Source organism: Leptonychotes weddellii, chromosome 11 (genome assembly GCF_054177405.1).
Source record: "Leptonychotes weddellii isolate Sample4059 chromosome 11, ASM5417740v2, whole genome shotgun sequence".
Classification (NCBI taxonomy): Eukaryota; Metazoa; Chordata; class Mammalia; order Carnivora; family Phocidae; genus Leptonychotes; species Leptonychotes weddellii.
The window spans coordinates 51,171,188-51,185,729 of record NC_138379.1 but is presented as its reverse complement, the minus strand read 5'-3'; the positions used below and the strand labels follow the sequence as shown (position 1 = coordinate 51,185,729).

Below are 14,542 nucleotides of genomic sequence, written 5' to 3'. Positions count from 1 at the left end.
AGAGGCCCGCACCCCTGCTCCTCACCATACGGATAACTCACAGCCACCTCCCTGTTCTGTCCTCAGCCATCCACGTCATCTGTCACTTCCGATGAGAAGGTGGACTACGTTCAAGTGGACAAGGAGAAAACCCAGGCCCTGCAGAACACCATGCAGGAGTGGACAGATGTGCGGCAGTCCTCGGAGCCTTCCAAGGGTGCCAAGCTGTGACGCAGGGGCCACCACGCCTGGGGAGGTGCCCAGAGGCAGCATCTCCAGAGCTGGCTCCTCCCCTCGGTCCCCCCCCACACACACATTTTCTCCTCTTCCAGTGCCCCCTCCTGCCACTCTGGCCTTCAAAGCACTTGATGTCAGGGACCCTGAACCCTTCTGAGAGGTAAGGGCCTGATGGAGGCCCACCCTCTGCCCACTCGGGGCCCACCTTTGATTTGTATCAGTAACGGCCATGCCTCTATCCATCTTAGTTAGAGCTGTTGCCAAAAAGCATCCTTCAGCCTCTTTCTGTCCTTCAGACCCGAATATCTACTAGGCTTTGGGAGGGGCTGGGGCTCTGAGCCAGATTCCACACCTCACTTCCGGTCATAGCCCTCAAGCCCTCTTCCCTCCAGCTCCTGGGCTACCTCTCCTTCAGTCCCAGAAGATGCCACGTTGTCTCACTGATCCAGGGAGCCCAGGACCAGCAGACCAAAGTGGACAGGGACTTCTTCATCCTTGTGTTTCTTGGTAGAGGAGAGGCATGGCCCCCCAGAAGATGGAGTTGAGAAGGAAGGTTAGCAGTGGTCTTGAGGGACACAGGAAGGAGGTCCCCGATGCAGAAGGCAGGTGATCTGGGCAGTGGCCCCGCCACTGTGTAGCCGTGGTGGGTTCGGAGAGGCAGGAGGAGGAAGGAGGACGCAAGGGAGGGAAAACAGAGGAGGATGGGCAACCACAAACCAGGAGCAGGGGGTGACCAGGATCCCATGGGGTCAGGGCCCCTAGAACCGTGGAGCATACAGGCCCTCCTCCGGGGGCGCACCCCGCCAGAGGGGACAGTGCTGGGTGCTGCAGGGTGCCAGCGGAGGCTGGTGCTGAGGGAAGGCAGTGCAGGGTGGGGAGGGAGCGTGGGGCAGACGGGAGGTGCTGTAGCGGGGAGAGTGCAGCAAGTGTGTCTCTGCAAGACAGGTGGTGGGGGGCGGGCAGATAACCAGTGGGCTGAGAGGCCGTGTACAGACCTTGGAGGCAGACAGTGCGGCCGGGGGCAGGCGGGGGGGCGGGGGGGCAAGCCGGGGCAGCTCCTGGGGCTGCAGGCCTGAGCGGAAGTGAAGGAGCCCTGTGAGGGACGTGGGGAAAGCAGTGCAGGGGACCGTGGGGCCAAGAGGACGTGGGGGAGGGCTGGGGCTTCTGCCAGGGCCCAGGCCGGTAGGAGTGTGGTCGCGGGAGCCCCTGGTGTTTTCCCAGCTCATCTTCCAGCGGCCGCTCCCTGGAGGCCCGGAGCCACGTTAGCCTCAGACCTGATCCCTGGGACAGGAGAGGCCAGGCCTCTGCTCCCATGGCTTGGAAGGCCGCCCCATGAGCTGCGCCCTCCCCCACCAGGCACTTTGTCCTAAGCTGGGGAGGAGAGATCCGAATCTTTTGTGTTGATGGTTCTTGCCCAAATCATCTAGGGTTGCAGAGGTCTCATCCCACCCTGGGGTAACAGACCACCTTCCTTTGAAAAAAAATGCTTGCCACCGTGGCTGACGGAGGTGGCTACAGCTCACCTTCGGGCTCCCGCGAGCACATGCCTGGCCAGTCTCAGAAGCCCCACTCCAGTCGGGAGGATTTTCTCCGCAGTAGCCCCTCTCCTAGCAGTTCAACTCCACGAGCATTGATTCTGGGATGGCGGAATTAACCAGTGTGTCCCCGCACTGGAGGCAGGGGTGGGTGGAGACACAAGGGCACAGGACCTAGGTGAGGGCCGCGAGAGAGACTGGAAGCAAGGCTGCTGCTTCAGGAGGTTGGTGCAGATCAGAGGAAGGTGGTATCTGGCAGAAAGGGGGTGGTGCTGAGATGGGCTTGAGGGGCCGGAAGATGGAGTGGATTTCTAGGCAAGGAGGCCAGGGCTGGGGTCCAGTCACCCTAGAGCGCTGGGGCTGATGGCAGTGGCTGACACTGGGTCCCTTTAAGGCCCTCTGCAGGGTCTCGTAGGGCCGAGCTTTGAGGGGTGCTGCCCTGTGCCCCCAGCCCATGTGTGTGCTGAGTCAGCACGAGGTGAATGAAGTGTTCAACTCTACTGTCCAAGGAGGCCTCCTTCCAGCTCTTGGTTCCTGCAGCTCCCAAGCCCTCAGGGTGGCGGTGGAGACAGACGGAAGTGTTAAGAGGACACTGGCCTGTTGAGGGCAGAGACTCGGGCTCACGGGCTTCAAATGACCGGTGTCTCGTACACACCTGACAGTTCAGTGGCCTGGCAAGGGCAGACCCAGGACTCCCGGTGCCCGGGCCAGCAGCACCAAGTGGCAGCGAGGGAGGGAGGGTTCCAGGGAGATGGGCTAATAAGCAAGGTCCCAGGGAGCCACCACCTGTGAAGGGGTGGTTCGCTTAGATGGTGGCTGAGGCCCTTCCATGCTGAAGCTGAGCTGTCTCCCTCTGGAGGGCCTGGCTCACTAGGGACGGGCAGCACCCAGAGCATTAGTCAGGGAGCCCAGTCCCCTCCCCGGGATGGACTTCGGAGACTTCTACATTTGAAACCCTTCAAACATGCCCCATTCCTAGGAGAGAAGCACAACCCTTCCCCTTCCGAAGTGAGTGGAGCAAGGGCTTGCCCCAAGCCCCGGCTGACCCACCCTCCCCACGCCCTTCTGACAAAAGCTCTGGATGCAGTTCGCACTCGTCCGCAACCCGTGAGGGAAGCGAGGCTGGGCCCAGGAGCGCTACAGCTCCCTCCTCCGGGAGCCAACATTCTGGGACTTTCCAAGCTCCTTGGGCTGCCTGCGGAGGGGCCCCTTCGAGGTGCAGGCTGTCCTGTGATAGTTGGTGGTGTGTATTCTTGTGTGTTGGTTACACGTGTCTTGAAATTTAGAATCATTTCGCACAGAATTGTCGGGAAGAGAAAAGGGGCTAGCAGCCCAGTCTTAGGTTCTTGCCCTGTTATACCATTTAAAATTGACATTTAATTTTTCAAATCACTGTTGGTGCCTAATCACTTAAGTTATTAATTTATTCTGTTTTCTTTAAAAAAAAAATGTAACGTATTTATCCTGTTGAGTAGGTCTGGGGTGGGGTGGGAACGTGTTCCGGTGGGTCCGGTTTTTGCTGTGGTGACACTCGGCACAGGCCTGGAGCTTGTAGGGCCCTTTTTACTGTGGTGGTGGAGCAGGACAATAAAGTCCGTTAGAAGCAACCAGAGAAGGCTGCTGGAGCCTGCCTCGTCTGAAGGCGCCGGGGAGGGACCCCACCTGCACAGACTCCCTGCTGGGGGGCCACCCACATGGAGGCCCAGACACATCTCTGTCAGGGCCCCCAGAACGCTCAGTGCCAGTCTGCTCCCTTTCATTTTAATAGGAAGTAACGGGGCCCTTGTCTTGACCCGGAACAAGAATGACTCCTCCCTACCTTGGAATGTGTGTTCCTGATTCCACCCTTTGGCCTTAGAAGGTGCACGGAGTGTGCAGACGAACTCTGAGACTACCAGCCCAGTGTCACTGATCCCTAAGGTTTGATGTCCCAAGGGTCTGGACACTTGGGCCAAAACTCAACTCCTCCACCTACAACAAACACTGGCAGGCGGCCGTCGTGGCCCTCGCGGCCCCTGGCCATGCGGCAGCCTCTGTCCCTGCCTTCCCACCTACTTTGTTCCCCCAGATGGGCAGGGTTGGGGTGGAAAGGGCTCCCGTGTGACCTCTCCAGCTCCAAGAATGGGCTGGCACCTGGGGAGATGATGGGGGGCTGCCTCCCCGCTCTCCTCCTGGCAGGTGCCCGAGTCCGTCCCGGGAGGGGCCGCACGCCTGCACCAGGTTCTCCCAGGGAAGGGCTGGGGTGGGGGAGAACGGGGGAGCAGTGGCAGCGAGTTGTGGGCAGTCCGGGGTTCTCGGCGTCTGAAAAATCCCCAGATACGGGGGCTCTGGCTTCACCCGACAGGCGAGTCCCCCTGACTGACAGGAGCCCCTCAGGGTACTGAGCCTGTCCTCCTCCCTGCCGGCGCCGGCCTCTGGGGAACGGCCCCACTGCTGGGCCAGCTCTACCCTCGGGGTCCTCCCAGTCCTCACCCTGCACTTGCTGGCGCTTCAGGGTAGCACACTGCCCCCTCCCGTGGGGCGTCACACGAGCCAACAGGGCACAGGCTGTACCCTGCTCACAGCCCAGACAGCAAGAAGCAAAGGGACGGCCGCCGCCACAGCCGCGGGGGCAGAAAGAACGACATCTTTACAGGCTTCAGAGAACCTACTTTATTCCCGTTGGGGTCTCCTCTCTCCGTCCGGGCACACTGACGCCCATAGCTGCTCCTCACCACCCCCCCCCACCCCCCCCGCGCCCAGGCCACGGCTTGAATGCCACAGAGGAGGAGCTGAGCCAGCCAGCTCTCCTCCGGTCCGACGACGGCTTCATGAGAAACACAAACATAGTTGCGGTAAAGTAAGGATTCTCTCGCTCAACCAGAAAGGGGATGCAAATGGCGGCATCTCAGGCACTGAGGCAGGCTGGGGAGATGGGGTTTGGGGAGGAAGGGTCTCCCGCTGTGGGGGGAGGGGGCTGTCCTGCCCCCTCTGCACCGACAGTCTCTGCCCCCGCGCCAGGCTGCTTCCCACCTACACTCCCCTCAAGTACCAGGGGCGCAGGCAGCCACACCGTGTGCCTCTGAAAGCCCTCAGAGCCCGGAAGGGGCCGCGGGGACACACACGCCCCAGACCCTGCTCTGCTGCTCGTGCTACAGAGCGATAGGATGGTCTGAAAGGAGCGAGGAGGGAAATGCTACTTGATGGCAAAGCACTAGAGCTGTGAATCAGCCCCGTCACGTAGCCTGCTGGGGGGGACGGGGGGACAAGGCCCAGAGTGTCCATCTAAGCTGCTTCAAGTTGACCAGGACACTGGGGTGAGAAATCTGAATGGGGCTGATCCCAGTGTCAGGGGCTTGGCTCTCACCTCTGTATCTGAGTCTCTGCACACCCTTCAGGCTGAGGACCCGTGTCCCAGAAGCTTCCTCTCCACCTTTCCTGCCCTTGGAAGGGCCTGTCCTAGGGGCTGGACCTGCCTCCACAGCCTCCACAGCTTCCCTCAGCCCCCACCTGGCAGAGCGCCTTGGCCTCGGTCCCCACCCGGTTCCCAGAAGGAAAGGGTCAAGGCCTCCCCTGCAGTGAGCTGTGGGGCCCCCGCAGCTGGGAGCAGCCTGGGCTGGGTCCACACTAGAAGACCAGTCTGTGGAAGTCACCGCCACTGCCACCTGCAGGACTGCAGCCTCCCGGAGAGCCTTCGTCCTCATCCTTGTCTTCATCGAAGCCCCTGCCCCAGTGCGGAGATGCAGGGAGCGCAGAGATGTAGGCCGCCCTGCTGCGGGCCTCCTTCTCCTGCTCCTGGGAACACAGATGCGGGTGGGGAAGGAGGCTTAAAACGCAGGCTCTGAAGCCAGAGTCTTCCTTCACTGTTCCCCCAGCCCCACCCCAGTGCCGTCCGGCACAGCATTTCTGAGTGTCTCCAACGTGCCCAAGGGCCAAGCACAGAGAAGCCTCAGCTCCTGCCCGCGGGGTGTTCCAGCTCCGCAGGAGAATGGCTGGGATGGATCCATCCTTCCACCCTCGATCTAGGCTTCAAAACCACTCTTCTCCCAGTAAAAACTCCTAGCCCCTTGGAAAAAAGGAACTCCTTCACACAAGGCTGAGTAACTGATGAGGGCCTGCCATGGCCCCAGGGAGAAGGAGGTGCAGGGACTCCAAGGATCACGTCACAGCACACAGGGTCCCCCCTGCTGTCCTGACACGGCTGTCCAGCTCACTGCCCCTCAAGGCACGAGGAACGTGCCTCCTCAGGCCGAACGGAGGCCACCGCACAGACGCTCCTTCCCCGCGGCCCTGCCTCTGCCTGCAAGGCCCAGCAGAGACATAAACGCTGGCCCGGTGTCCCCACACGGGACCCCAGGGTACTACTCTGGTGGTTCATGGCCTCTGCTGTTCCTGCTGCCAAGTATTCTGATACCACCCGACTGTAAAGAGGGGAGTCCAAGGCACACGAGAGGACACGGGCAGCGTGGTCCCCAGGTGCCCCTGGAAGCCTCGACTTCCCACCACGCAACCCCATGGTGCCCCTTCGCACACTGAGGACAAGCGTTGGTAAACAACTGGTGATTACTGAACGCCTGCGCCTCTGAAGTAAGGGGTTCTGTCTACCCACCAGGATATTTCCAGCAGGAAGGGGTCAGTGACAGGGTGGCAGGAAGAGGAGGAGACAGAGCAGAACACCCTCTAAGCCCGTGGCTGTGCAGGGAAGCCCTCCACCCAGATCAGCTCAGAGGCCCGGGGGCTGCTCACCTGCAGGTAAAGGATGTTGTCTTTGGAAATGGCCTCCATCAAATCTTTGTGGAGGGTGGGCTCCGTCCGGCCTCTGGGAGAGCCCGGCTCGGCCTCGGGCGCCTCCCCGGGCCGCTGCCGGTAAAAGAGCACGTAGGCCGTGTCCTTAGGGAAGAAGGAGGTGACGTTGCTGACGGACTCGAAGGAGGAGAAGGACACCCGAGTGTCGTTGAACAGGTACCACTGGTTCTCGGGCTCGGGCCTGTCGGCAGCACCCACACACAGGGCCGGCCGGGCGGCGCCCTCGCGGGCGTAGCAGTAGTAGTGGCCGCTCTCCGAGGACACCCCCGAGTGCACGACGACGCTGCACAGGTCGTAGGCCTGGCCCCGGCCCCCCGCCAGCGGCAGGCGGAGCAGCAAGGGGACGGAGACGTCGTCCAGGATCTTGCGGCGGCGCATGGTGCGCAGGTCGAAGGAGAAGCGCAGCAGGGTGAGGATGAGGTAGCGCGGCCCCTGGCTCAGCTCCACCGCCTTCTCGGCGTCCTGCAGCGAGGCACAGGGCTCGCAGTGGTAGCGGTTCTCGGCCGTCAGCCTCTCGGGGGACAGGAAGTAGTTGACCAGGTCCAGCACGGAGCGGGAGCCCTCCCCGGCGGGGGCGGCGCCACCCGGGTGGGTCCCCGGCCCCGAGCTGTCCTCTTCCTTCTTCGCCGTCTCGGCCTCCTTCTCCTTCTCTGCCTTTTCTTCCTCCTCCTCTTCTTTCTCTTTCTCCTGTTCCTCCTCCTCCTCCTTCTCCTCCTCCTCCTCCCCCCGGGGCCTTTCCTCCTCCTGTGCTTCCTCCTCCCTCTCCACCTTCTCCTCCCCACTGCTCTCCCCCCCAGGTCCCTGGGGGCCCAGGCCTTCAATGTCCAGGACGGAGGGGGGTGCGTCCCCCGTGACACAGTGTTTCCTCTGCCTCCGAGGACCCACCCTGCTTGGAACCTGGGCTTGGGAGGGTGGTGGGGGGTCCCGGCCCCCAATGTCCTCTGCGGGGAGCATCACTGAGCCCAGGCGGCGGCGGCGACAGCGCTCAGTGGGGGGGAAAGCAAGAGAGAGGTCCGTGAAGGCCTCCTCTCTGGAGGAGACATTGAGGCAGCGGAGACAGCGTATCCGAGTCACGATCTTGCCTCCGAACATCTTCTCCACAGAGGTGGGACTTGGGCTGGGGGGCTCCTCGGGAGGGGAGGGCAAGCTGGACTGCTTGAGCTTTTGGCAGATCCTTGTCCCTGTTTTCTCCTCTTCGTGTAGCCTGGAGCAGAGAGCACAGGGATTTCATACATACGCACAGATCCATTCTCAGCGCTCGGGTCTGATCTGGGCCACCTACCTTATCCAGGATCCACCCGTTTAGACGTGTGCGTGGGTCTGCAGAGTCTGCCCACACACGTGCCAATGACATCCACGCACATGCACTCACAAGCCAAGCACACCTCCCTCCAGACAGGCACACGAACCCACCACGTGGAGATGTGCCGCCTCTCCACATGCGTGCCCCCAGCGCTGGGCTGAACACGCGCACACGCGCACTCGGCAAGCAGAGCACGTGCGCACGCTCGCCCTGACCCCTCCCCAGTCACGGCTCCAATCAGCAGCTCCCAAACGTCCCTCACACGCAGCCCTGGCCACCCCTCGCAGCAACCATCTCCACGCCTTCCTCGGGTGCAGTGGGGCAGCCGGAGAGATGGGCTATTCCTCAGGCACCCGCCTCCGGCTCCCAAGCCCCCACGCGGAGCCCGGTCCAGCCCCCTTACCGATCCAGCAGATACTTCAGATACTCTGAGCAGTCCTGCTGGGTGCCAGGGCTGAACCAGGGTGTCCAGGATGCAGAGAGGAAGTTCTCTGGAGAGATGGCAGGCCGCTAGGACCAAGGCAGGTGAAAGGCAGGGTCAGGAGCAGGAGGCCACTCACTAACCAGCTCTGCCACGTGCTAGGCCTAAGGGTACCTGGGGATTCTCTGTCCCAAACTTCCTGGCCTCCTCCCTAAAGTCCTCCCCATTCCTCGTTGTCCCTGACCCATCCTCTCCCACCAAGTCCATGCAGCCCATGAGCATGGCCTTAGGTTCGTGGAGATGAACAAATCCTCTTCCCCAACACACCTCTTTCTTTCCAGACCCTTATTCATTGCCATTCCCTCTGCCTAAAACACATTTCCTCCATCAAAAGCTTACAGAGTTCAAGACCCAGATGCACAGACACCTGTTCTGTGATGTCTTCCCAGTGGTCCCCTCCCCCACCATAATCAGCTTTTCCCTCCCTTGCATGCACACAACACTGCATTTCCTTCCGTTCAAGCATTACAATTGTTATTTGCAGGTCCACCCTCCCCACCAGACTATGAGCTCCATGAAAGCAAGAACTGTGGCTTCCTCCTTTTCCGTGGCCCCCGCAGAGCCTTGCATAATGCTTGGCCAAAGGTTTTAGGTTCCATGAGGGCAGAGACAATGAGCAAAACAAATACAGCCCTCAGGGTGCCTGGCAATGCAAGTGCTCAAAAAGGACAGCAGATGAGCAAAGCAACACCTAACGCAAGGGCATGAATCACGGACGGGAGAGACCTGGGCATCAGGACAAAGAAGGGGGTGCAAGGAAGCACTCCCTCTCCTGTCCCATAAGGCACTAAACGACCATGAACCCACGCCAGCCTCAACAGCTTACACCAGGAAGTAGGGCCTTGTAGCCAGATGCAGGGAAGGGTGTCAGCCCAGAGCCGCCCTCCATCACGCCCAACTCCCCCTGCACTCACCTGGCTGTGCTCCAGGAAGGCGAAGAGCCACTGCAGCTTGGTCATCAGGGGCTGGGAGTTGTTCTCAGTCAATCTGAGCACACAGTGTCTGAAGCTTCAAAATAAAGCAAAATCATCCAGGGTAAGCCAAGGGCATCCAAGGAGCCTCTACTCACCCGCAGCACTGGGAACCAGGGCATCCAGCCTCAAGGCACAACAGACGCTTAAAGCTCAGGCCTAGGCCAGAGGCCAGGGAAGAAGCGCAGGTGAACAACCCAGCCTGGACAATGAAGTGAGCCCTGCAGCTCGTTCCAGTTCAGAGAGCCCATGACCCTGAGACTCAAAGATTCCAACGTGCTGAGATCCTACGTTCTCAGAGCGGCGAGGCTGGAACTCTCTGGCATGTGCCAGTCTGCACTAGTATCATCCCCAGCCACTGCAGCTGTTCACACCCACCTCCTCTTTTCACACCCACCCAGCGCAGCAGGCCTTGCTTCAACCTGACCCCTCCAAGTTCGCTCTCACAGCCCCTTCTCAGGGCCCCCGCACCATGGCCCTAAGCCCACCTGAGTGGCTCCCCTGCCTTCGAATGAGAGAGGCGGGGGTCAATGTGAGAAGTGTGCGGCACAAAGAGGACACGGGGGTGTAGGGGGGAGGCGAACAGACGGGCTCCCAACAATGGAGTCTGATCCTGCTGGAGAAGGGAAGGAGCCCCTGCTGACACCCACGTTGCCTTGGAACCAGCCAATCCCCAGGCCTCACCTTAGCTCCTGTTCTCACAAGCAGCTCTAGGCGGCCAGGTCAGGCATCTTTCCAACCTGAGCCCACTGTGCAGAACAGCGTTACCAAAGTGTGCCCCCCCAGTCCCAGCCATCCGTCACAAAGGTTAAGTTCAGAAGCTGAGGGAGCGGTTAGGAACATGTACAGCAATGTGATGTCACTACAACCATATAAGCACGTGATTGTTCTTCTGGTAAGTGGTCTGACTGTATCTTACAAAAATTAACAGTCTGCAGCAGACTGTAAACTGGAAAACCAGGCCTTAACCAGGTCTGAGAACCACACACGTTAGGAAGTGCTAGAGATTTAGCTCCCCATACTAGACCTGAAGCTCAGAGAGGAGAAACCTACTTGAGGTCGTACCATAAGCCAGGGCAAAGCCTACCTGCTCTGTTACTTTTTTAAAAAGATGTCTAAGTGTGGTGTGGGTGAAAGATGAGTCAAATGGATCAAAAGAATATAACAGAGAGCCCAGAAATAGGACCCCACAGTGGGGGGGTCAACTGACCTTTGACAAAGTAGCAAAGGCAAAACAAGGGAGCAAAAAACAGTCTTGTCAACAAATGCTGCTGGAACATTTGGACATCCACATGAAAAACACACACACACCTAGACACATACCTCACACTCATCCCAAAAAATTAACTCAAGATGGATCATAGACCTAGATAGAAAATGCAAAACTATAAGATTCTCAGAAGGTAACATAGGAGAAAACCTCTTTGACCTTTGGTATGGTGATGCTTTTTTAGATGCAACACCAAAGACATGATCTGCAAAAATAATTCATAAGCTGGATTTCCTTAAAGTCTTCTGCTCTGTGAAAGAAAACATCCAGAGAATTAAAAGACAAGCCAGGGACTTGGAGAAAATATTTGCAAAAGACCCATCCGATAAAGGACTATTGTCCAAAATATACAAAGAATTCTTAAAACTCAATAATAATTATTGAAAACTAACCACCGATTTAAAAATGGGCCAAATACAGAGAGAGGGAGGGTCCAAGTTGATGGCATAGTGAGATCGGACTCCACAGACACACCCAATCCACAGCTACCTATGGATCCGTTCCCTCTGAAAAAGATCTGAAAACTAGAGGAACTGCTTTTCCACAACAATGGACAGGAGGACCACCCTGAGATGCCTAGGAGGGGTAGAGACAGGGTCTTGCAAAAAACCCCACCCGGGGGACAAAGACACACAACAGGGAGGGGCGTCCCCAGACAGGTGCTTCTGCCAGGGGAATCTGGCACCCCGGAGCCTGGGATCTGCACTGGAGAGAGAGGAGCCTCCAGAACATGTGACTGGCAAAACCAGGGGTCCTGAAATGCTCTAATAAACTGAGCTTCCGCGCTCCCCCCTGCCCCCCACCCCCTGGAGGGCTTGACCTGAGCTCCAGTAAAAAAAACCAAAAAAACAAAAACAGCAGTTTGCAAAGTGCCTACACTGTATGTCAGATCAATTTATTTGCTGATCTGGAGACACCAGCTGGAGGAGCAGGGGCAGCTGAGCAGCTCCCTGGTGACGGGGGCCCCAGGGGCTACCACCGTTGCGCCGCCCGCAGACGGCCAGCACGGGCAGGCGCGGTGGCCCGGGCCCCCACCCCCCACCACCTTGCTGGGACGGACAAGAGCAAGTGCGGTCACGGCGCCTGCTGGGTCGGACAGTGCCGGCGGTGGCAGGGTTCCCTGGCTGGGACTCACGCGCAGCAGTCACGGAGTTCTCGCCTTCCAGAGAGAGATTCTGCTCGTGCAGGCGGCTGCCACGGGCCCGGCCCCCAGAGCTGGCACGTGGGTGCAGACAGGGCGCTTTCCCACCGCTGCCGAAGCCCGAGGGCGCAGGCGGCCACGCCGCTTTCCTGCAGTCTCTCCGAAGCCAGCTTGTAAACAAGCCCAACCCCTCCATTCTGGCTGCCTTGCTCAAGCAAGTGGGTCCACACGGTCCACACAGGGGGTGCCCCTTGATCACCCGGCCCTGGTGGCCCAAGAGGGCTACTGTTAGCAAGCTCCGCAGAAAGACAATTCCTGGCAGGCCACCACCCCCAGGGCACTGCACGGACAAGACACTGAAACACACCCCGATTCTGCCTGTGAAAAGGCCAAATACTTAGCCTGGAGCATCAGCCTGAGGGACAGGCTTCAGGTTTCCCATCTATCTAGAGGCTGAGAGAGCACTCCCGGGGAACAGGAGCAAGGAGACGGATCTTGGCGCACACACTTTGCCTCACTCCAGCTGGAGGAAAGTCCCAGAAAGGGGCTTGTCCGGCACCCTGATTTTTAAAACTGTCGTCCAGGGAATACTTCCAGATCTGGTCCGGAGGCCAGCAGGGATTACTACTGCAGCAACATGGGACCAAGCATGTTCACATACTTCACAAGCTACTGCCTGAGAGTCTGGCTTCCCGTCACCTGAAATGAGGTGCTAAATGAGGATCCTTGGATCACCGACAGGTCTTGGCACGCACTCATATAGGGTCGAATCAATAGGAACATATGCAGAATAAATCAGGTGATTGAGAAAATCACAAAAGTTCAAGAGATAACCAAGAATGAGGGCAAGGGTGACCAAGAATCACCACCCACATACAAAAGGCCACACCTTCAAGACAAGGAGGTGGTTGTTCTGCCTAACACATAGCAACACACAGAGAGAGTCAAGCAAGATGAGGAGAGACCTGTGCTCCAAACAAAAGAACAAGACTAAGGGAGTCTGCTTCTCCCTCTCACTCTCCCTCTGCCCCTCCCCACTGCTCGTGCTCGCTTACTCTCTCTCTCTCAAATAAATAAAACTCTTTAAAAAAATTTTAAAAAAAGAACAAGACAAAACCTCAGAAAAAGACCTTAAGGATACAGAGATAAGTAATCTACCTGATAAAAAATGCAAATGAATGAGCATAAAGATGTTCACTGAACTTGGGGAAGGGGTGGGGGGTGGGGACTAGATGAACACGGTGAGAACTTCAACAACAACAAAACAGGGTGGTCAGAAAGTACCAAAAGGAAGTCACAGAGGTGAAGAACACAACAACTCAAATGAAAAATAGACTAGAGTGGCTCAACAGCAGAATGGATGAGGTTAAAGAAACCAGCAAGTGGGAAGACAAAGCAGTGGAACTCACCCAGACTGAACAGCAAAAACGAAACAGAATTTCAGAAGAATGAAGATACTCAAGACACCTTGGAGACAACATCAAGTGGAATCACATTCATGTTAGAGGGGTCCCAGTAGAAGAAAGAAAGGGCCGGGAAACATATCTGCAAAAACAGAGGCTGAAGACTTCCCTGACCTGGGGAAGGAAACAGACATCCAAGTGTAAAAAGCCCAGAGAGTTTCAAGTAAGATGAACCCAAAGACAGCCACAGGAAGAAACATTATCATTAACATGTCAAAAATTAAAGCATCTTAAAAGCGAGAGAAAAACAAATTTTTACATACAAAAAAATTTTAAAAAATAAAAATAAAACCCTTAAGGCTACTAGCAGCTTTCTCAGCAGAAATCTGACAAGCCAGATGAGAGTGGCGTGACATATTCAAAGTGCTGAAAGGAGAACCTTCCAACCGAGAATACTCTACACCCTGCAAGGTTATCATTCAAATTTGAAGGAGAGATAGAGTTTTAAAGACAAGCAAAAGCTAAGGGAATTCATCACTACTAAATAGGCCTTATGAAAAATATTAAACAGACTTCTTTAAGCTGAAAAGAAATGTCACTAATAACACAAAAAAAGCACAAAAGTAAAAATCTCACTGGAAAAGCTAAATACATAGTAAAGATAATGAATTAATCAGTTATAAAGGTACTAAGAAGGTTAAAAGGTAAAACTCACAAAATTAACTAAAACTGTAATAATTAGCTGATATATACATTAAAAAAGATGTAAAAAGTGATATAAAAAACGTGAAACTAGGGAAGCACCTGGGTGGCTCAGTAGGTTAAGCACCCAACTCTTGGTCTCGGCTTGGGTTATGATCTCAGGGTTTGAGATCGAGCCCCGTGTCAAGCCCTGCATTGGGCTCTGCGCACAGCAAGGAGTCTGCTGGAGATTCTCTCCCTCCCCCAACCCCCTGTTTGCATGCACATGTGTTCTTGCTCTCTCTCAAAAAAACAAAAACATGAAACTAGGGAGGGGAGTAAAAATGTACTTTTCAAATGTGTTCAACCATTAGTTGCTATCAAATTAAAATAAAATGTTATTAGATAAATAGGATGATGTCTGTGAATATCACAGTAACCACAAACCAAAACTTACAGTAAATACACAAAGAAAATGAGAAAGGAATCTAACATACTATTTTAAAACATCATAAAACCACAAAGGAAGAGAGAAAAAGAAAGGAACTACACACACAGGCAGAAAACAATTAACAAAATGGCAATATATACATACCTCTCAATAATCACTTTAAATGTAAATGGACTAAATTCTTCAATCAAAAGTGTGGCTGAATGGATAAAAAACAATACCCATCCATATATTGCCTACAAGAGACTCACTTCAGAAGTAAGGACATACAGACTGAAAAAAATAAAAATAAAAAAGATACTCCA

The 14,542-nt window shown here is 56.1% G+C and overlaps 2 protein-coding genes across 2 annotated transcripts in view; one reads left to right on the top strand and one right to left on the bottom strand.

Moving 5' to 3' along the window:
- The window catches only part of GAB2 (GRB2 associated binding protein 2), a 181,688-nt gene extending 178,322 nt beyond the window's left edge, over positions 1-3,366 (top strand). Inside the window, exon 10 of the mRNA XM_081798913.1 lies at positions 67-3,366. Within this exon, the coding sequence (XP_081655039.1) occupies positions 67-210 (144 nt within the window). The 3' untranslated portion in view covers positions 211-3,366. The remainder of the gene's footprint in view (positions 1-66) is intronic.
- A 1,099-nt stretch (positions 3,367-4,465) lies between these two features.
- Positions 4,466-14,542, bottom strand: part of USP35 (ubiquitin specific peptidase 35) — a 51,870-nt gene continuing 41,793 nt past the window's right edge. Inside the window, exons 8-11 of the mRNA XM_081798909.1 lie at positions 9,235-9,328; positions 8,243-8,349; positions 6,477-7,740; positions 4,466-5,525 (exon numbers count right to left, since the gene is read on the bottom strand). Coding sequence (XP_081655035.1) covers positions 5,358-5,525; positions 6,477-7,740; positions 8,243-8,349; positions 9,235-9,328 — 1,633 coding nt within the window. The 3' untranslated portion in view covers positions 4,466-5,357. The remainder of the gene's footprint in view (positions 5,526-6,476; positions 7,741-8,242; positions 8,350-9,234; positions 9,329-14,542) is intronic.